This window comes from Oncorhynchus nerka, linkage group LG26, assembly GCF_034236695.1.
Source record: "Oncorhynchus nerka isolate Pitt River linkage group LG26, Oner_Uvic_2.0, whole genome shotgun sequence".
Lineage (NCBI taxonomy): Eukaryota > Metazoa > Chordata > Actinopteri > Salmoniformes > Salmonidae > Oncorhynchus > Oncorhynchus nerka.
This window is the reverse complement of record NC_088421.1, coordinates 48,586,974-48,610,450: the sequence shown is the minus strand read 5'-3', so window position 1 is coordinate 48,610,450 and position 23,477 is coordinate 48,586,974. Positions and strand designations below refer to the sequence as shown.

General features: G+C 45.7%; 1 protein-coding gene across 1 annotated transcript; it reads right to left on the bottom strand.

The window, feature by feature from the left end:
- Positions 1–657: 657 nt before the first annotated feature.
- LOC115122526 (basic proline-rich protein-like) lies at positions 658–2,076 on the bottom strand. The gene is made up of 3 exons (XM_065010846.1): positions 2,004–2,076; positions 1,599–1,676; positions 658–1,435 (listed from the first exon to the last, which is right to left on the bottom strand). Exons 1-3 carry the CDS (start codon positions 2,073–2,075, stop codon positions 995–997), a joined length of 591 nt encoding a protein of 196 aa, XP_064866918.1. The 5' UTR covers position 2,076; the 3' UTR covers positions 658–994.
- Between the last annotated feature and the right edge of the window lie 21,401 nt (positions 2,077–23,477).

The following is a 23,477-nucleotide window of genomic DNA, read 5'->3' as shown; positions in this document are numbered from 1 at the left end:
CGCCAGTCCTCCAGCAGCAATACTGACCTGGTAGTAGGCACGCCAGTCCTCCAGCAGCAATACTACCCTGGTAGTAGGCACGCCAGTCCTCCAGCAGCAATATTACCCTGGTAGTATGCACGCCAGTCCTCCAGCAGCAATACTACCCTGGTATTAGGCACGCCAGTCCTCCAGCAGCAATACTACCCTGGTAGTAGGCACGCCAGTCCTCCAGCAGCAATACTACCCTGGTAGTAGGCACGCCAGTCCTCCAGCAGCAATACTACCCTGGTAGTAGGCACGCCAGTCCTCCAGCAGCAATACTACCCTGGTAGTAGGCACGCCAGTCCTCCAGCAGCAATACTACCCTGGTAGTAGGCACGCCAGTCCTCCAGCAGCACGACAGATTTCAGACACGGCCACTGACTGACTCAAACATGTTATTTACAGATGACAAAGAATTTAATTCAAAATCAACTGATACAGAACAAGACTTATAAAATATTAGAATATCAAAAAGAACCAACACCCTGCCAACATATCAACTTAACTCAACATCTCAACATAACTCAGCATCTCAACATAACTCAACATAAAGATCACCTACCTTTATCACAACTAACTAACTAGCACTTAAACCTGTGTTATATTAATCAAAAGACAACACACAATATAACAACTCCCTTTATCTCAACTAACTAACACTTAAATCTTCTTCTGGGACAACACCCTATTCCCTACATAGTGCACTACATTAGACCAGAGCTCTATGGTACCCTATTCCCTACATAGTGCACTACTTTAGACCAGAGCTCTATGGTACCATATTCCCTACATAGTGCACTACTTTAGACCAGAGCTCTATGGCACCCTATTCCCTACATAGTGCACTACATTTGACCTGAGTCCTATGGAATAGGGTGGCATTTTGGAAGCAGGCAATGTCTGAGCCCGACAGTTGATGTGGGCTCCTATCCTCTCTCTGAGTCTAGCTAGGACTGATGTTGTCCCTGGTTCACCTCTGCTCTGCTGGACCCTGGTCTCCGTGGGGGAGGGGGGCGCTCTCAGGCACCGACCCAGGCAGGACGGGTACCTCGCGGGCAGGCAGCGGCTCCAATCTGGGCCCCCCGTGGGGCCTTCCCTGAAGCCATCCTCTACCCCTGACTGGCCACAGTGGATCTGGAGGGGGAGGGGCTGGTCGCTCCTCCTCTACCCAGCACGCCTGCCTGCTGGCTGGGGTCCGGCCGCGACCAGGGCTGCCTCTGGGGCTGGCTCCACCACGAGGGCTGGGGGGCTGGGCTCTACCTAGTCTGGGGGAGCTGTCCCAGGGAGGCCGAGTGAACACGGAGGGGGCCTCCATGGGGGGGGATGGGTGTTGGAAGGAGGGAGGAGGGCGTGCTTCTTCTCTAAGCTGCCCTGACTCTGGCCTGGTCGCTCTCTCCTCCTCGAAGTGCACCTATAGGGGAAACAGACGGTCTTCATATCGGTCTGTCTGTCTGTCTGTCTCTCTGTCTCTCTGTCTGATCTACTTCTACAACAAGACTGCATCATAAATGGCACCCTAATCCCTTTATAGTGCACTACTTTAGACCAGAGTCCTATGGGCTTATAGTACTAACCTGTGGTCTAGGTCTGCCTGCTCCCTGTCTCTGTAGACACTGTAACCTCCTGAGGAGAAAGGCCTTGTCCTTCCCCTCCTAACACCACAGAGAGAGAGAGAGAGAGAGACACAGGAGGAGGAGAGAAATGGATGGATTAGACAGGGAAGAGAGGAAGGGGAGAGAGGGGAGAGAGAGGGGGAAGAGGGAGAGAGGGAGGAAGGGAGAGAAGAAGAGAGGAAGGGGAGAGAGGAAGAGAGAGAGAGAGAAAGAGGGGGAAGAGGGAGGGGAGAGAGAGAGGGGGAAGAGGGAGAGAGGGAGGAAGGGGAGAGAAGAAGAGAGGGAACACTGAGGAAGAGAGGTGAGTGTGTGTTTGTATAGGTGTGTGTGTGTGCTTCAGTGTATGTATGTGTAGGAGAGCCTCACGTTGACGATCTGTTCCCGTAGAGACATGATGAGACGTTTACGACCCTGAGTCACCTGCCACAGGAAGTACATCACCACCCTACAGGAAGAGACATGATGAGACGTTTACGACCCTGAGTCACCTGCCACAGGAAGTACATCACCACCCTACAGGAAGAGACACGATGAGACGTTTACGACCCTGAGTCACCTGCCACAGGAAATACATCACCACCCTACAGGAAGAGACACGATGAGACGTTTACGACCCTGAGTCACCTGCCACAGGAAGTACATCACCACCCTACAGGAAGAGACACGATGAGACGTTTGACACCTGACCCTGAGTCACCTGCCACAGGAAGTACATCACCACCCTACAGTAAGAGACACGATGAAACGTTTACGACCCTGAGTCACCTGCCACAGGAAGTACATCACCACCCTACAGGAAGAGACACGATGAGACGTTTACGACCCTGAGTCACCTGCCACAGGAAGTACATCACCACCCTACAGGAAGAGACACGATGAGACGTTTACGACCCTGAGTCACCTGCCACAGGAAGTACATCACCACCCTACAGGAAGAGACACGATGAGACGTTTACGACCCTGAGTCACCTGCCACAGGAAGTACATCACCACCCTACAGGAAGAGACATGATGAGACGTTTACGACCCTGAGTCACCTGCCACAGGAAGTACATCACCACCCTACAGGAAGAGACATGATGAGACGTTTACGACCCTGAGTCACCTGCCACAGGAAGTACATCACCACCCTACAGGAAGAGACACGATGAGACGTTTACGACCCTGAGTCACCTGCCACAGGAAATACATCACCACCCTACAGGAAGAGACACGATGAGACGTTTACGACCCTGAGTCACCTGCCACAGGTAATACATCACCACCCTACAGGAAGAGACACGATGAGACGTTTACGACCCTGAGTCACCTGCCACAGGAAATACATCACCACCCTACAGGAAGAGACACGATGAGACGTTTACGACCCTGAGTCACCTGCCACAGGAAGTACATCACCACCCTACAGTAAGAGACATGATGAGACGTTTACGACCCTGAGTCACCTGCCACAGGAAGTACATCACCACCCTACAGGAAGAGACATGAGACGTTTACGACCCTGAGTCACCTGCCACAGGAAGTACATCACCACCCTACAGGAAGAGACATGATGAGACGTTTACGACCCTGAGTCACCTGCCACAGGAAGTACATCACCACCCTACAGGAAGAGACACGATGAGACGTTTACGACCCTGAGTCACCTGCCACAGGAAGTACATCACCACCCTACAGGAAGTAAAGGCATATTTTTATATTTTAGTCATTTACCAGACATTCTTATTCAGAGCGACAGTCAGAGAATCCATCTTAACATAGCTAGGAGCTAGGCTAGCTATAGCAACCACACTGTCATAGTACATTATCCCTCAATAGAGTAGTTATCAGATAGCTAGGAGCTAGGCTAGCTATAGCAACCACACTGTCATAGTACATTATCCCTCAATAGAGTAGTTATCAGATAGCTAGGAGCTAGGCTAGCTATAGTAACCACACTGTCATAGTACATTATCCCTCAATAGAGTAGTTATCAGATAGCTAGGAGCTAGGCTAGCTATAGTAACCACACTGTCATAGTACATTATCCCTCAATAGAGTAGTTATCAGATAGCTAGGAGCTAGGCTAGCTATAGTAACCACACTGTCATAGTACATCATCCCTCAATAGAGTAGTTATCAGATAGCTAGGAGCTAGGCTAGCTATAGTAACCACACTGTCATAGTACATTATCCCTCAATAGAGAACATTTACATTTACATTTAGTAGTTATCAGATAGCTAGGAGCTAGGCTAGCTATAGTAACCACACTGTCATAGTACATTATCCCTCAATAGAGTAGTTATCAGATAGCTAGGAGCTAGGATAGCTATAGTAACCACACTGTCATAGTACATTATCCCTCAATAGAGTAGTTATCAGATAGCTAGGAGCTAGGCTAGCTATAGCAACCACACTGTCATAGTACATTATCCCTCAATAGAGTAGTTATCAGATAGCTAGGAGCTAGGCTAGCTATAGTAACCACACTGTCATAGTACATTATCCCTCAATAGAGTAGTTATCAGATAGCTAGGAGCTAGGCTAGCTATAGCAACCACACTGTCATAGTACATTATCCCTCAATAGAGTAGTTATCAGATAGCTAGGAGCTAGGCTAGCTATAGTAACCACACTGTCATAGTACATTATCCCTCAATAGAGTAGTTATCAGATAGCTAGGAGCTAGGCTAGCTATAGTAACCACACTGTCATAGTACATTATCCCTCAATAGAGTAGTTATCAGATAGCTAGGAGCTAGGCTAGCTATAGCAACCACGCTGTCATAGTACATTATCCCTCAATATAGTAGTTATCAGATAGCTAGGAGCTAGGCTAGCTATAGTAACCACACTGTCATAGTACATTATCCCTCAATAGAGTAGTTATCAGATAGCTAGGAGCTAGGCTAGCTATAGTAACCACACTGTCATAGTACATTATCCCTCAATAGAGTAGTTATCAGATAGCTAGGAGCTAGGCTAGCTATAGTAACCACACTGTCATAGTACATTATCCCTCAATAGAGTAGTTATCAGATAGCTAGGAGCTAGGCTAGCTATAGTAACCACACTGTCATAGTACATTATCCCTCAATAGAGTAGTTATCAGATAGCTAGGAGCTAGGCTAGCTATAGTAACCACACTGTCATAGTACATTATCCCTCAATAGAGTAGTTATCAGATAGCTAGGAGCTAGGCTAGCTATAGCAACCACACTGTCATTGTCAGTACATTAGTCAGAGCTAGTAGCCTTAGCTTCTGTTCTTTATTTCATGGGAGGATAAAACCGTTACATACAGTAACACACTGTACCAGGACTGGACATAGGAGAGGTGTGTGTGTGTTTATGTGTGTGTACACAGCTACTCACAGTACTATGAGTGTTAGGAGGCAGTAGAAGACTCGACTGTGAAGTATAACGTTGATGATCCAAGCCAGCCAGGCAGAGTGGGGCTGAGAGGCCTGAAGGGAGGCTAGCCACTGGTCTACAGTCTGCATCACCCAGCCCTGGCCCTGGAACGGACCACACACACTAGAGGGAGGGAGACTGGGGACAGAGACAGGACAGGTAGGGTTAGTGTGTGTCCACTGGTCTACAGTCTGCATCACCCAGCCCTGGCCCTGGAACGGACCACACACACTAGAGGGAGGGAGACTGGGGACAGAGACAGGACAGGTAGGGTTAGTGTGTGTCCACTGGTCTACAGTCTGCATCACCCAGCCCTGGCCCTGGAACGGACCACACACACTAGAGGGAGGGAGACTGGGGACAGAGACAGGACAGGTAGGGTTAGTGTGTGTCTACAGTCTGCATCACCCAGCCCTGGTCCTGGAACGGACCACACACACTAGAGGGAGGGAGACTGGGGACAGAGACAGGACAGGTAGGGTTAGTGTGTGTCTACAGTCTGCATCACCCAGCCCTGGCCCTGGAACGGACCACACACACTAGAGGGAGGGAGACTGGGGACAGAGACAGGACAGGTAGGGTTAGTGTGTGTCTATCCACTGGTCTACAGTCTGCATCACCCAGCCCTGGTCCTGGAACGGACCACACACACTAGAGGGAGGGAGACTGGGGACAGAGACAGGACAGGTATGGTTAGTGTGTGTCTATCCACTGGTCTACAGTCTGCATCACCCAGCCCTGGTCCTGGAACGGACCACACACACTAGAGGGAGGGAGACTGGGGACAGAGACAGGACAGGTAGGGTTAGTGTGTGTCTACAGTCTGCATCACCCAGCCCTGGCCCTGGAACGGACCACACACACTAGAGGGAGGGAGACTGGGGACAGAGACAGGACAGGTATGGTTAGTGTGTGTCTACAGTCTGCATCACCCAGCCCTGGCCCTGGAACGGACCACACACACTAGAGGGAGGGAGACTGGGGACAGAGACAGGACAGGTATGGTTAGTGTGTGTCTATCCACTGGTCTACAGTCTGCATCACCCAGCCCTGGCCCTGGAACGGACCACACACACTAGAGGGAGGGAGACTGGGGACAGAGACAGGACAGGTAGGGTTAGTGTGTGTCTACAGTCTGCATCACCCAGCCCTGGTCCTGGAACGGACCACACACACTAGAGGGAGGGAGACTGGGGACAGAGACAGGACAGGTAGGGTTAGTGTGTGTCCACTGGTCTACAGTCTGCATCACCCAGCCCTGGTCCTGGAACGGACCACACACACTAGAGGGAGGGAGACTGGGGACAGAGACAGGACAGGTAGGGTTAGTGTGTGTCTACAGTCTGCATCACCCAGCCCTGGTCCTGGAACGGACCACACACACTAGAGGGAGGGAGACTGGGGACAGAGACAGGACAGGTATGGTTAGTGTGTGTCTATCCACTGGTCTACAGTCGGTGTGAGAAAGTTACAGATGCAGAGATATCATACCCCACCCCCAAAAAATGCTAACCCTGTTATTGTAATGGTGAGTGGTTAACATGTCCTGGGGGTGTGATATTTGAGCGTCTAACTTTCTCACTCATCATCATTCAAGATTCATTCATTAATTCACAATTCATTCACAGTAGCACCAACATTAATGTAGAAGTGTTTAGAAACATAATCTATTCTTATTTACAATAAAAGTGACTCCAAAATGACACAATACATTATTTACCCTTCATTTCTGTTGGGAACCAAATAATCTGAAACAACCAAAACAAACAGCAAATGCAACCAACCAGTTTGTAGAGTCACAAGGTTGATGTGGTCACTGTGTGCTAGAAATATGGGACTAAATACTCAACTTTAAACTACTTTAAGACAGATATTTGTCCCAATACTTCTGGTCCCCTAAAATGTGAGGACTATGTACAAGAAGTGCTGTAATATCTAAACAGGTCACCTGATATGGATGACAATACCCTCAAATTAAAGCTGACAGTCTGCACATTAACCTCATAGTCATTGTACCATTTCAAATCCAAAAGTGTTGGAGTACAGAGCCACAACAACAAACAAAATGGTCGCTGTCCCAATACTTTTGGAGCTCACTGTACTTCCTGTGCTTGGCCCTCCTATGTTCAACATAATAAATGCTCCCTATCCTCCAGATGAACCAAACTCACTGAAAGTGGCAGTAATAACACGTCTTCTGAAAAAGCCAAACCTTGACCTGAAAAATGAAAATAACTATCAGTCTGTCTAATCTCCTGTTCCTGTCAAAAACGTTAGAAAAAGCAGTTTCTCAGCAACTCACCGCCGCCCTGAAAACAAATCATGTATACGAAACGTCCCAGTCTGGTTTTAGACCCCCATCATAGTACTGAGACCACACTTACGAAGGTTGTAAATGACCTTTTAATGGCGTCAGACCGAGCCTCTGCGTCTGTCCATGTGCTCCTAGACCTTAGTGCCGCTTTCCACACCATCAATCACCATATTTTTTTTTGGTGGGGGGAAGATTGGAAACCATAAATGGTCCATACGGACAAGTTCTTATCTGTCAGAAAGATATCAGTTCGTCTCAGTGGATGGTTTGTCTTCGGACGTTCGGTGTTCCCCAAGGTTCCGTTCTAGGACCACTATTGTTTTCACTATATATACTACCTCTTGGTGATGTCATAACGGAAACACAATGTCAACTTTCACTGCTATGTGGACGACGCACAGCTATAGATTTCAATGAAACATGGTGAAGCCCCAAAATTGACAACCCCAAAGCCTGTGCTTCGGACATAAGGAAGTGGATAGCGGCAATTTTGGTACTTTTAATCTTCGACAAAACAGAGATGCTAGTTCTAGGTCCCAAGAAGAGATCTTCTGTTGAATCTGACAATGAATCTCGATGGTTGTACAGTCGTCTTAAATAAAACTGTGAAGGACCTCGGCGTTACTCTGGACCCTGATCTCTCCTTTGACTAACACATAAAACGTTTTTTTCCCATCTTGCAGAAAAGCAAATCCCTGCTTTTGTCACTACAAAATTAGACTTCTGAAATGCTCTACTCTCCAGCTACCCGGATAAAAAAACTAAATAAGCGTCAGCTAGCCCTAAACCCGGCTGCTATAATCTTGACATATTACATCATATCACACCAATCATATTACACCAGTGCTAGCCTCTCTACACTGGCTTCCTGTTAAGGCTCGGGCTGATTTCAAGGTTTTACCGCTAACCTACAAAGCATTACAGGACTTGCTCCTACCCATCTCTCAGAGTTAGTCATGTGGTACATACTGTATCTACACGTACGCTACGGTCACAAGACGCAGGACTCCTTATTGTCCCTAGAATTCCTAAGCAAACAGCTGGAAGCAGGGCTTTCTCCTATAGAGCGACATTTTTATGGAACGGTCTGCCTGTCCATGTGAGAGATGAAGACTCGATCTCGACCTTTTAAGTCTTTACTGAAGACTCATCTCTTCAGTAGGTTCTTTGATTGAGTGTAGTCTGGCCCAGGGAGTTTGAAGGTGAACGGCAAGGCACTGGAGTGACCAACCATCCTTGCGTTTTCCGCCTGGCCGGCTCCCCTCACTCCACTAAGTTCCTCTGTCTCTGACCCTATTACGGAGGCTGAGTCACTGGCTCGCTCTCACTCTCCCATGCCCTCCCTAGGAGGGTGCATCCCGTCATGCCACGCTGTACGAGTGAGTGGGTTGAGTCCCTGACGGGATCCGGGATCTTCCTGTCCAGTTTTGCGCCCTCTGGGACTCCTGTGGCGGGGGAGATCTTCATGGACTATACTGCCCTACCATCACACAGGACACCAGATAAGACAGGAGAATTACACCAGATAGGACAGACTGACCCTAGCCCCCCGGCACATAGACTATTACAGAATAGACACTGGAGACTGAGACAGGGGAGGGTCGTGGTTACCCCTGGACGGGGCCAACTAGCCCCACCTACTTTCCCAAAGCACAGCCCCCACACCACCAAAGGGATATCAACAGACCACTAACTTACTACCCTGAGACAAAGCAGAGTATACTGCCCTACCAAGCAAAAAGGCAGTAACTGCTCATAGCGTGGAACTGCTTTGATTCACCTTGGTTTCACAGCACCTTTATGCTGTTACTGCTAACGTGACCCCCATTTTCTCAAAACACAATACATTAGAGGCAGGATACTTGTCCACATGATTAAGCATGTATTTAATGTAGCAACCAAATGAGCAGTTACTGCCTTTTTTCTTGTTAGGCATTCTATGTCTCCCCTCCCGGAGGACCTGGGCCCAGGCCTCAGAACTACCGGGCCTGACGATTCCTGCTGCTGGTCATCTATGAACATTTGAATATCTTGAAGAATGATCTGGCCTTCATGGCCATGTTCTGTTATAATCTCCACCCGGCACAGCCAGAAGAGGACTGGTCACCCCTCAGAGCCTGGTTAATCTCTACCCAGTACAGCCAGAAGAGGACTGGTCACCCCTCAGAGCCTGGTTCCTCTCTACCCAGTACAGCCAGAAGAAGACTGGTCACCCCTCAGAGCCTGGTTCCTCTCTACCCAGTACAGCCAGAAGAGGACTGGTCACCCCTCAGAGCCTGGTTCCTCTCTAGGTTTCTACCTAGGTTCCTGCCTTTCTAGGGAGTTTTTCCTAGCCACCGTGCTTCTACATCTGCATTGCTTGCTGTTTGTGGTTTTAGGCTGGGGTTTCTGTAGAAGCACTCTGCTGATGTAAAAAGGGCTTTATTTAAAACATTGTATTGATTGTGAGTGTGTGTGTGTACCTCCAGAGTGTGTATGCCAGCAGGGCCAGAGTCCCCAGGTAACAGGGGAGGAAGAGGAGGGAGATGAAGAGGGTCTGCATCTGACCCACCCTACTCCAGGAGCTGGGAGGATGGCAGCTCCTTATACTGGTCTAGGAAAGAGGTAGGAGGGGGAGAAAGAGGAGGGAGGGAGAGGGAGGAGGAGGGAGGGTAGGGAGGAAGGAGGGGGAGAGAAGGAGGGGGGAGGAAGGAGTCTGAGTGTACATCTCAAAAAGCACCCTAGTATTACAATGGAACCCTAGTATTACAACGGCACCCTAGTATCACAATGGCACCCTAGTATCACAATGGCACCCTAGTATCACAATGGAACCCTAGTATCACAATGGAACCCTAGTATCACAATGGAACCCTAGTATCACAATGGAACCCTAGTATCACAATGGAACCCTAGTATCACAATGGAACCCTAGTATCACAATGGAACCCTAGTATCACAATGGAACCCTAGTATCACAATGGAACCCTAGTATCACAATGGAACCCTAGTATCACAATGGAACCCTAGTATTACAATGGAACCCTAGTATTACAATGGAACCCTAGTATCACAATGGAACCCTAGTATTACAATGGAACCCTAGTATCACAATGGAACCCTAATATTACAATGGAACCCTAGTAGTACAATGGAACCCTAGTATTACAATGGAACCCTAGCATTACAATGGAACCCTAGCATTACAATGGAACCCTAGTATTACAATGGCACCCTAGTATTACAATGGAACCCTAGTATTACAATGGAACCCTAGTATCACAATGGAACCCTAGTATTCACTATTAGTGCACTACTTTTCTCCAGGGCTCTACCTTCTTTAGGTGGAAGATTAGGAAGAGTTTGATGAGCTGAACGACAGGGAGGAGAGGAGAGAAGTACACCCCTATCCTGGAGAGGGAGAGAGACAGACGGACAGGCAGACAGACAGACAGACAGGCAGGCAGGCAGAGAGAGAGGCAGACAGACCGACAGGCAGACAGGCAGGCAGAGCAACATTAAGACAGTCTCAAGCTAATGATACACTAGCATTTTTTTTGCCAATGTTGCCAGCATGGGGAATTTTTATCAGCTGCGCCACCTAGTTTGCAATTTTAGGACTACTCCAATCAGAGCTCAGATATTGGTCATGTGATCAGTCTGCTATTCTAATATATTTTGAAAAAATATAGTTTTTTTTTTGCTGTAGAGAAAAAATGTACATCCATTTTGCTGTGAAAAGTTTGCCATTCACACCTCATATGTTGCCTCACTATAATATTGTATCATGATACGTTAATGCATACATACTGTGTTCAGTTTGTCATGTTTAACTGACGAAAATGGTGGGCATGCTAATCGATTAGCATGCTAATCGAAACCCATGTTTTAAGTCAATGGGACGAACAGGCTATTTCGCTAGCTAGCCATGTAGATTTTACATTTCGTTTTTTTGTTTAAGATAGTTTTTTGTATGTCGAACTAGCTGACTAGCTAGATGAATACCCTGTACACTTCCTATCTTAGAATTATGAACTAAAAAGTTATTTATTTACTGCTTGTTTGTTAGCTGATGACATCTGTGGCTGTCAACAGGAATTAACAAGCAATAAGAAACAAGTAAATACACTGAGAAATGTAATTATTATTCATGTCCAAGTTGTTCATGATTCCTCCAGTGTCTCATACCCCACTCCGTTGCTCAGCAACATTGTCCAACAAACTTGCAAGTGTATCATCAGCTTTTGGTCCCGACTAGAGAAGAGTCTGGTATAGATATATTAAACTAGACAGGAACTGACAGAGAATGTGTATATATATAGGTTACTAGAGATGCAGAGGGTATATATATATATATATATATATATATAGGTTACTAGAGAGGGTATATATAGGTTACTAGAGAAGCAGAGAGGGTATATATATAGGTTACTCGAGCGGCAGAGAGGGTATAGATATAGGTTAATAGAGAAGCAGAGAGGGTATAGATATAGGTTACTAGATAAGCAGAGAGAGTATAGATATAGGTTACTAGAGCGGCAGAGAGGGTATAGATATAGGTTACTAGAGAAGCAGAGAGGGTATAGATATAGGTTACTAGAGAAGCAGAGTGGGTAGGACTATAGGCTACTGTACCAGGCCAGGGTCTGAGCGTTGATCAGATCTAGAACGTTCCTGGCCACGTCAAACTCTGCCGGCTTCACAACACACCTGGTGGCAATCACACTAAAGACAACAACAGGTGTGCTTGAGTCCATGTTGGAGTTAAATACTAAACTATCTATATAAGTGTATTTTTTGTAAATATACTAAACATGGAATAACCACAGATAGATGGGCATACTTGTAGAGGAGAGGTTAGACACTGAGTTGACAAAACATTATGAACACCTGCTCTTTCCATGACACAGACTGACCAGGTGAATCCAGGTGAAAGATATGATCCCTTATTGATGTCACTTGTTAAATCCACTTCAATCAGTGTAGATGAAGAGAAGGAGACCTGGTTAAAGAAGGATTTTTAAACCTTGAGACTATTGAGACATGGATTGTGTATGTGTTGCCATTCAGAGGGTGAATGGGCAAGACAATGAATGGGCAAGACAACATATTTAAGTGACTTTGAACGGGGTATGGTAGCAGGTGCCAGGTGCACCGGTTTGTGTCAAGAACTGCAACGCTGCTGGGTTTTTCACGCTCAACAGTTTCTTGTGTGTATCAAGAATGGTCCACCACCCAAAGGACATCCAGCCAACTGGACACAACTGTGGGAAGCATTGGAGTCAACATGGGCCAGCATCCCTGTGGAACGCTTTCAACACCTTGTAGAGTCCACATGGGCCAGCATCCCTGTGGAACGCTTTCAACACCTTGTAGAGTCCACATGGGCCAGCATCCCTGTGGAACGCTTTCAACACCTTGTAGAGTCAACATGGGCCAGCATCCCTGTGGAACGCTTTCAACACCTTGTAGAGTCAACATGGGCCAGCATCCCTGTGGAACGCTTTCAACACCTTGTAGAGTCAACATGGGCCAGCATCCCTGTGGAACACTTTCAACACCTTGTAGAGTCAACATGGGCCAGCATCCCTGTGGAACGCTTTCAACACCTTGTAGAGTCAACATGGGCCAGCATCCCTGTGGAACACTTTCAACACCTTGTAGAGTCCAAACCCCGACCAATTGAGGCTGTTCTGAGGGCAAAAGGAGATGCAACTCAATATCAGGAAGGTGTTCTTAATGTTTTGTACACTCAGTGTATACAGTACTATACTAGTTATAACATTGATGTGCACCACAGTTGGTTTTGAATTGCCCTTTAAAAACTACTACTACTAGACTGACTGTCGTAGCCATCAATTAACAATCATCCACATTAGCAAACTTATTTCAAACTTCACATTTCTCTAGTATAGGCTACTTAAGTGGTCGGTGTTGATCATCCCAGCTCCAATATAAGTACTGTACTTGTAGAGGTATTCTCCACAGTCTAGTAATATAGTATAGTATAGCAAAGACAGCTGTACTTGTAGAGGTATTCTCCACAGTATAGTAATATAGTATAGTATAGTATAGTATAGCAAAGACAGCTCTACTTGTAGAGGTATTCTCCACAGTCTAGTCATATAGTATAGTCTAGTAATATAGTATAGTCTAGTAATATAGTATAGTGTAGTATAGTATAGTAAAGACAGCTGTACTTGTAGAGGTATTCTCCACAGTATAATATAGTATGGACAGCTGTACTTGTAGAGGTATTCTCCACAGTATAGTAATATAGTATAGTACTATAGTATAGTATAGTAAAGACAGCTGTACTTGTAGAGGTATTCTCCACAGTATAGTAATATAGTATAGTATAGTAAAGACAGCTGTACTTGTAGAGGTATTCTCCACAGTCTAGTAATATAGTATAGTATAGTAAAGACAGCTGTACTTGTAGAGGTATTCTCCACAGTCTAGTAATATAGTATAGTATAGTAAAGTATAGTATAGTAAAGACAGCTGTACTTGTAGAGGTATTCTCCACAGTCTAGTAATATAGTATATAGTATAGTATAGTAAAGACAGCTGTACTTGTAGAGGTATTCTCCACAGTCTAGTAATATAGTATAGTATAGTAAAGACAGCTGTACTTGTAGAGGTATTCTCCACAGTCTAGTAATATAGTATATAGTATAGTATAGTAAAGACAGCTGTACTTGTAGAGGTATTCTCCACAGAAGGATCCCAGCAGACAGAAGATGAAGTCCACTATGACCAGCCGGTACACATCCTGACCAACATACGACTCCCAGCACTGTAGGACAGACAAACACATAGGCACACACCCTGCTCTAAAGTAGTGCACTATGTAGGGAATAGGGCTCTGGTCAAAAGTAGTGCACTATATAGGGAATAGGGCTCTGGTCTAAAGTAGTGCACTACACAGGGAATAGGGCTCTGGTCTAAAGTAGTGCACTATACAGGGAATAGGGCTCTGGTCTAAAGTAGTGCACTATACAGGGAATAGGGCTCTGGTCTAAAGTAGTGTACTATATAGGGAATAGGGCTCTGGTCTAATGTAGTGTACTATACAGGGAATAGGGCCCTGGTCTATAGTAGTGCACTATACAGGGAATAGGGCTCTGGTCTAAAGTAGTGCACTATATAGGGAATAGGGATCTGGTCTAAAGTAGTGCACTACACAGGGAATAGGGCTCTGGTCTAAAGTAGTGCACTATACAGGGAATAGGGCTCTGGTCTAAAGTAGTGCACTATATAGGGAATAGGGCTCTGGTCTAAAGTAGTGCACTATACAGGGAATAGGGCTCTGGTCTAAAGTAGTGCACTATACAGGGAATAGGGCTCTGGTCTAAAGTAGTGCACTATATAGGGAATAGGGCTCTGGTCTAAAGTAGTGCACTATACAGGGAATAGGGCTCTGGTCTAAAGTAGTGCACTATACAGGGAATAGGGCTCTGGTCTAATGTAGTGCACTATATAGGGAATAGTGCTCTGGTCTAATGTAGTGCACTATATAGGGAATAGGGCTCTGGTCTAATGTAGTGCACTATATAGGGAATAGGGCTCTGGTATAAAGTAGTGCACTATACAGGGAATAGGGCTCTGGTCTAAAGTAGTGCACTATATAGGGAATAGGGCTCTGGTCTAAAGTAGTGCACTATATAGGGAATAGGGCTCTGGTCTAAAGTAGTGCACTATATAGGGAATAGGGCTCTGGTCTAAAGTAGTGCACTATACAGGGAATAGGGCTCTGGTCTAAAGTAGTGCACTATACAGGGAATAGGGCTCTGGTCTAAAGTAGTGCACTATACAGGGAATAGGGCTCTGGTCTAAAGTAGTGCACTATACAGGGAATAGGGCCCTGGTCTAAAGTAGTGTACTATATAGGGAATAGGGCTCTGGTCTAAAGTAGTGCACTATACAGGGAATAGGGCTCTGGTCTAAAGTAGTGCACTACACAGGGAATAAGGCTAGGGTCTAAAGTAGTGCACTATACAGGGAATAGAGCTCTAGTCTAAAGTAGTGTACTATAAATGACTTAAATGTAAATGTATATAGGGAATAGGGCTCTGGTCTAAAGTAGTGCACTATACAGGGAATAGGGCTCTGGTCTAAAGTAGTGCACTATACAGGGAATAGGGCTCTGGTCTAAAGTAGTGCACTATACAGGGAATAGGGCCCTGGTCTAAAGTAAAGCACTATATAGGGAATAGGGCTCTGGTTTAAAGTAGTGCACTATACAGGGAATAGGGCTCTGGTCTAAAGTAGTGCACTATACAGGGAATAGGGCCCTGGTCTAAAGTAAAGCACTATATAGGGAATAGGGCTCTGGTCTAAAGTAGTGTACTATGTAGGGAATAGGGCTCTGGTCTAAAGTAGTGTACTATGTAGGGAATAGGGCTCTGGTCTATAGTAGTGTACTATACAGGGAATAGGGCTCTGGTCTAAAGTAGTGCACTATACAGGGAATAGGGCCCTGGTCTAAAGTAAAGCACTATATAGGGAATAGGGCTCTGGTCTAAAGTAGTGTACTATGTAAGGAATAGGGCTCTGGTCTAAAGTAGTGCACTATGTAGGGAATAGGGCTCTGGTCTAAAGTAGTGCACTATACAGGGAATAGGGCTCTGGTCTAAAGTAGTGCCGTATGTGACTAAGACAATATGTGTGTAGTCGTTCTTACCGGGACGTTGCCGGGGACCAGCGCTAACCAGTAGTAACACAACACTACTAGGACAGACACCTTCAGCATCGCATTCCTGCAGTCACAGAGTAGAGACAATAACATGTTACCTACTACTGAGGGTCTGGGGTGTTACAGTCACAGAGACAATAACATGTTACCTACTACTGAGGGTCTGGGGTGTTACAGTCACAGAGACAATAACATGTTACCTACTACTGAGGGTCTGGGGTGTTACAGTCACAGAGACAATAACATGTTACCTACTACTGAGGGTCTGGGGTGTTACAGTCACAGAGACAATAACATGATACCTACTACTGAGGGTCTGGGGTGTTACAGTCACAGAGACAATAACATGTTACCTACTACTGAGGGTCTGGGGTGTTACAGTCAGAGAGACAATAACATGTTACCTACTACTGAGGGTCTGGGGTGTTACAGTCACAGAGACAATAACATGTTACCTACTACTGAGGGTCTGGGGTGTTACAGTCACAGAGACAATAACATGTTACCTACTACTGAGGGTCTGGGGTGTTACAGTCACAGAGACAATAACATGTTACCTACTACTGAGGGTCTGGGGTGTTACAGTCACAGAGACAATAACATGTTACCTACTACTGAGGGTCTGGGGTGTTACAGTCACAGAGACAATAACATGTTACCTACTACTGAGGGTCTGGGGTGTTACAGTCACAGAGTAGAGACAATAACATGTTACCTACTACTGAGGGTCTGGGGTGTTACAGTCACAGAGACAATAACATGTTACCTACTACTGAGGGTCTGGGGTGTTACAGTCACAGAGACAATAACATGTTACCTACTACTGAGGGTCTGGGGTGTTACAGTCACAGAGTAGAGACAATAACATGTTACCTACTACTGAGGGTCTGGGGTGTTACAGTCACAGAGGAGAGACAATAACATGTTACCTACTACTGAGGGTCTGGGGTGTTACAGTCAGAGTGGAGACAATAACATGTTACCTACTACTGAGGGTCTGGGGTGTTACAGTCACAGAGACAATAACATGTTACCTACTACTGAGGGTCTGGGGTGTTACAGTCAGAGTAGAGACAATAACATGTTACCTACTACTGAGGGTCTGGGGTGTTACAGTCACAGAGACAATAACATGTTACCTACTACTGAGGGTCTGGGGTGTTACAGTCACAGAGACAATAACATGTTACCTACTACTGAGGGTCTGGGGTGTTACAGTCAGTGTAGAGACAATAACATGTTACCTACTACTGAGGGTCTGGGGTGTTACAGTCACAGAGACAATAACATGTTACCTACTACTGAGGGTCTGGGGTGTTACAGTCAGAGTAGAGACAATAACATGTTACCTACTACTGAGGGTCTGGGGTGTTACAGTCAGTGTAGAGACAATAACATGTTACCTACTACTGAGGGTCTGGGGTGTTACAGTCACAGAGACAATAACATGTTACCTACTACTGAGGGTCTGGGGTGTTACAGTCACAGAGTAGAGACAATAACATGTTACCTACTACTGAGGGTCTGGGGTGTTACAGTCACAGAGACAATAACATGTTACCTACTACTGAGGGTCTGGGGTGTTACAGTCAGTGTAGAGACAATAACATGTTACCTACTACTGAGGGTCTGGGGTGTTACAGTCACAGAGACAATAACATGTTACCTACTACTGAGGGTCTGGGGTGTTACAGTCAGTGTAGAGACAATAACATGTTACCTACTACTGAGGGTCTGGGGTGTTACAGTCAGTGTAGAGACAATAACATGTTACCTACTACTGAGGGTCTGGGGTGTTACAGTCACAGAGACAATAACATGTTACCTACTACTGAGGGTCTGGGGTGTTACAGTCACAGAGACAATAACATGTTACCTACTACTGAGGGTCTGGGGTGTTACAGTCACAGAGACAATAACATGTTACCTACTACTGAGGGTCTGGGGTGTTACAGTCACAGAGACAATAACATGTTACCTACTACTGAGGGTCTGGGGTGTTACAGTCACAGAGACAATAACATGTTACCTACTACTGAGGGTCTGGGGTGTTACAGTCACAGAGACAATAACATGTTACCTACTACAATAACATGTTACCTACTACTGAGGGTCTGGGGTGTTACAGTCAGTGTAGAGACAATAACATGTTACCTACTACTGAGGGTCTGGGGTGTTACAGTCACAGAGACAATAACATGTTACCTACTACTGAGGGTCTAGGGTGTTACAGTCACAGAGTAGAGACAATAACATGTTACCTACTACTGAGGGTCTGGGGTGTTACAGTCAGTGTAGAGACAATAACATGTTACCTACTACTGAGGGTCTGGGGTGTTACAGTCAGTGTAGAGACAATAACATGTTACCTACTACTGAGGGTCTGGGGTGTTACAGTCAGTGTAGAGACAATAACATGTTACCTACTACTGAGGGTCTGGGGTGTTACAGTCAGTGTAGAGACAATAACATGTTACCTACTACTGAGGGTCTGGGGTGTTACAGTCAGTGTAGAGACAATAACATGTTACCTACTACTGAGGGTCTGGGGTGTTACAGTCACAGAGACAATAACATGTTACCTACTACTGAGGGTCTGGGGTGTTACAGTCACAGAGACAATAACATGTTACCTACTACTGAGGGTCTGGGGTGTTACAGAGACAATAACATGTTACCTACTACTGAGGGTCTGGGGTGTTACAGTCACAGAGACAATAACATGTTACCTACTACTGAGGGTCTGGGGTGTTACAGTCACAGAGACAATAACATGTTACCTACTACTGAGGGTCTGGGGTGTTACAGTCACAGAGACAATAACATGTTACCTACTACTGAGGGTCTGGGGTGTTACAGTCAGAGTAGAGACAATAACATGTTACCTACTACTGAGGGTCTGGGGTGTTACAGTCACAGAGACAATAACATGTTACCTACTACTGAGGGTCTGGGGTGTTACAGTCAGAGTAGAGACAATAACATGTTACCTACTACTGAGGGTCTGGGGTGTTACAGTCAGAGTAGAGACAATAACATGTTACCTACTACTGAGGGTCTGGGGTGTTACAGTCAGTGTAGAGACAATAACATGTTACCTACTACTGAGGGTCTGGGGTGTTACAGTCACAGAGACAATAACATGTTACCTACTACTGAGGGTCTGGGGTGTTACAGTCACAGAGACAATAACATGTTACCTACTACTGAGGGTCTGGGGTGTTACAGTCACAGAGACAATAACATGTTACCTACTACTGAGGGTCTGGGGTGTTACAGTCACAGAGACAATAACATGTTACCTACTACTGAGGGTCTGGGGTGTTACAGTCAGAGTAGAGACAATAACATGTTACCTACTACTGAGGGTCTGGGGTGTTACAGTCACAGAGACAATAACATGTTACCTACTACTGAGGGTCTGGGGTGTTACAGTCACAGAGACAATAACATGTTACCTACTACTGAGGGTCTGGGGTGTTACAGTCACAGAGACAATAACATGTTACCTACTACTGAGGGTCTGGGGTGTTACAGTCACAGAGACAATAACATGTTACCTACTACTGAGGGTCTGGGGTGTTACAGTCACAGAGACAATAACATGTTACCTACTACTGAGGGTCTGGGGTGTTACAGTCACAGAGAGACAATAACATGTTACCTACTACTGAGGGTCTGGGGTGTTACAGTCAGAGTAGAGACAATAACATGTTACCTACTACTGAGGGTCTGGGGTGTTACAGTCAGAGTAGAGACAATAACATGTTACCTACTACTGAGGGTCTGGGGTGTTACAGTCAGAGTAGAGACAATAACATGTTACCTACTACTGAGGGTCTGGGGTGTTACAGTCAGTGTAGAGACAATAACATGTTACCTACTACTGAGGGTCTGGGGTGTTACAGTCACAGAGACAATAACATGTTACCTACTACTGAGGGTCTGGGGTGTTACAGTCACAGAGACAATAACATGTTACCTACTACTGAGGGTCTGGGGTGTTACAGTCACAGAGACAATAACATGTTACCTACTACTGAGGGTCTGGGGTGTTACAGTCACAGAGACAATAACATGTTACCTACTACTGAGGGTCTGGGGTGTTACAGTCAGTTACCTAGAGACAATAACATGTTACCTACTACTGAGGGTCTGGGGTGTTACAGTCAGTGTAGAGACAATAACATGTTACCTACTACTGAGGGTCTGGGGTGTTACAGTCACAGAGACAATAACATGTTACCTACTACTGAGGGTCTGGGGTGTTACAGTCACAGAGTAGAGACAATAACATGTTACCTACTACTGAGGGTCTGGGGTGTTACAGTCAGTGTAGAGACAATAACATGTTACCTACTACTGAGGGTCTGGGGTGTTACAGTCAGTGTAGAGACAATAACATGTTACCTACTACTGAGGGTCTGGGGTGTTACAGTCAGTGTAGAGACAATAACATGTTACCTACTACTGAGGGTCTGGGGTGTTACAGTCACAGAGACAATAACATGTTACCTACTACTGAGGGTCTGGGGTGTTACAGTCACAGAGACAATAACATGTTACCTACTACTGAGGGTCTGGGGTGTTACAGTCACAGAGACAATAACATGTTACCTACTACTGAGGGTCTGGGGTGTTACAGTCACAGAGACAATAACATGTTACCTACTACTGAGGGTCTGGGGTGTTACAGAGACAATAACATGTTACCTACTACTGAGGGTCTGGGGTGTTACAGTCACAGAGACAATAACATGTTACCTACTACTGAGGGTCTGGGGTGTTACAGTCAGAGTAGAGACAATAACATGATACCTACTACTGAGGGTCTGGGGTGTTACAGTCAGAGTAGAGACAATAACATGTTACCTACTACTGAGGGTCTGGGGTGTTACAGTCACAGAGACAATAACATGTTACCTACTACTGAGGGTCTGGGGTGTTACAGTCACAGAGACAATAACATGTTACCTACTACTGAGGGTCTGGGGTGTTACAGTCACAGAGACAATAACATGTTACCTACTACTGAGGGTCTGGGGTGTTACAGTCACAGAGAGACAATAACATGTTACCTACTACTGAGGGTCTGGGGTGTTACAGTCACAGAGACAATAACATGTTACCTACTACTGAGGGTCTGGGGTGTTACAGTCAGTGTAGAGACAATAACATGTTACCTACTACTGAGGGTCTGGGGTGTTACAGTCACCTACTACTGAGTAGAGACAATAACATGTTACCTACTACTGAGGGTCTGGGGTGTTACAGTCACAGAGACAATAACATGTTACCTACTACTGAGGGTCTGGGGTGTTACAGTCACAGAGACAATAACATGTTACCTACTACTGAGGGTCTGGGGTGTTACAGTCAGAGTAGAGACAATAACATGTTACCTACTACTGAGGGTCTGGGGTGTTACAGTCAGTGTAGAGACAATAACATGTTACCTACTACTGAGGGTCTGGGGTGTTACAGTCAGAGTAGAGACAATAACATGTTACCTACTACTGAGGGTCTGGGGTGTTACAGTCAGAGAGAGACAATAACATGTTACCTACTACTGAGGGTCTGGGGTGTTACAGTCAGTGTAGAGACAATAACATGTTACCTACTACTGAGGGTCTGGGGTGTTACAGTCACAGAGACAATAACATGTTACCTACTACTGAGGGTCTGGGGTGTTACAGTCACAGAGACAATAACATGTTACCTACTACTGAGGGTCTGGGGTGTTACAGTCACAGAGACAATAACATGTTACCTACTACTGAGGGTCTGGGGTGTTACAGTCACAGAGACAATAACATGTTACCTACTACTGAGGGTCTGGGGTGTTACAGTCACAGAGACAATAACATGTTACCTACTACTGAGGGTCTGGGGTGTTACAGTCACAGAGACAATAACATGTTACCTACTACTGAGGGTCTGGGGTGTTACAGTCACAGAGACAATAACATGTTACCTACTACTGAGGGTCTGGGGTGTTACAGTCAGTGTAGAGACAATAACATGTTACCTACTACTGAGGGTCTGGGGTGTTACAGTCACAGAGACAATAACATGTTACCTACTACTGAGGGTCTAGGGTGTTACAGTCACAGAGTAGAGACAATAACATGTTACCTACTACTGAGGGTCTGGGGTGTTACAGTCAGTGTAGAGACAATAACATGATACCTACTACTGAGGGTCTGGGGTGTTACAGTCACAGAGACAATAACATGTTACCTACTACTGAGGGTCTGGGGTGTTACAGTCAGTGTAGAGACAATAACATGTTACCTACTACTGAGGGTCTGGGGTGTTACAGTCAGTGTAGAGACAATAACATGTTACCTACTACTGAGGGTCTGGGGTGTTACAGTCAGTGTAGAGACAATAACATGTTACCTACTACTGAGGGTCTGGGGTGTTACAGTCACAGAGACAATAACATGTTACCTACTACTGAGGGTCTGGGGTGTTACAGTCACAGAGACAATAACATGTTACCTACTACTGAGGGTCTGGGGTGTTACAGTCAGTGTAGAGACAATAACATGTTACCTACTACTGAGGGTCTGGGGTGTTACAGTCACAGAGACAATAACATGTTACCTACTACTGAGGGTCTGGGGTGTTACAGTCACAGAGACAATAACATGTTACCTACTACTGAGGGTCTGGGGTGTTACAGTCAGTGTAGAGACAATAACATGTTACCTACTACTGAGGGTCTGGGGTGTTACAGTCAGAGTAGAGACAATAACATGTTACCTACTACTGAGGGTCTGGGGTGTTACAGTCAGAGTAGAGACAATAACATGTTACCTACTACTGAGGGTCTGGGGTGTTACAGTCAGTGTAGAGACAATAACATGTTACCTACTACTGAGGGTCTGGGGTGTTATAGTCAGTGTAGAGACAATAACATGTTACCTACTACTGAGGGTCTGGGGTGTTACAGTCACAGAGACAATAACATGTTACCTACTACTGAGGGTCTGGGGTGTTACAGTCACAGAGACAATAACATGTTACCTACTACTGAGGGTCTGGGGTGTTACAGTCACAGAGACAATAACATGTTACCTACTACTGAGGGTCTGGGGTGTTACAGTCAGAGTAGAGACAATAACATGATACCTACTACTGAGGGTCTGGGGTGTTACAGTCAGAGTAGAGACAATAACATGTTACCTACTACTGAGGGTCTGGGGTGTTACAGTCACAGAGACAATAACATGTTACCTACTACTGAGGGTCTGGGGTGTTACAGTCACAGAGACAATAACATGTTACCTACTACTGAGGGTCTGGGGTGTTACAGTCACAGAGACAATAACATGTTACCTACTACTGAGGGTCTGGGGTGTTACAGTCACAGAGACAATAACATGTTACCTACTACTGAGGGTCTGGGGTGTTACAGTCACAGAGACAATAACATGTTACCTACTACTGA

Excerpts from the sequence above, each read along its gene's own strand:
- LOC115122526 (XM_065010846.1), bottom strand. The coding sequence starts at position 2,075 with ATGTACTTCCTGTGGCAGGTGACTCAGGGTCGTAAACGTCTCATCATG. Across the intron at positions 1,677-2,003 it reads TACGGGAACAGATCGTCAAC|GAGGGGAAGGACAAGGCCTT; the intron begins GTGAGGCTCTCC and ends CTGTGGTGTTAG. Across the intron at positions 1,436-1,598 it reads CAGGCAGACCTAGACCACAG|GTGCACTTCGAGGAGGAGAG; the intron begins GTTAGTACTATA and ends TTTCCCCTATAG.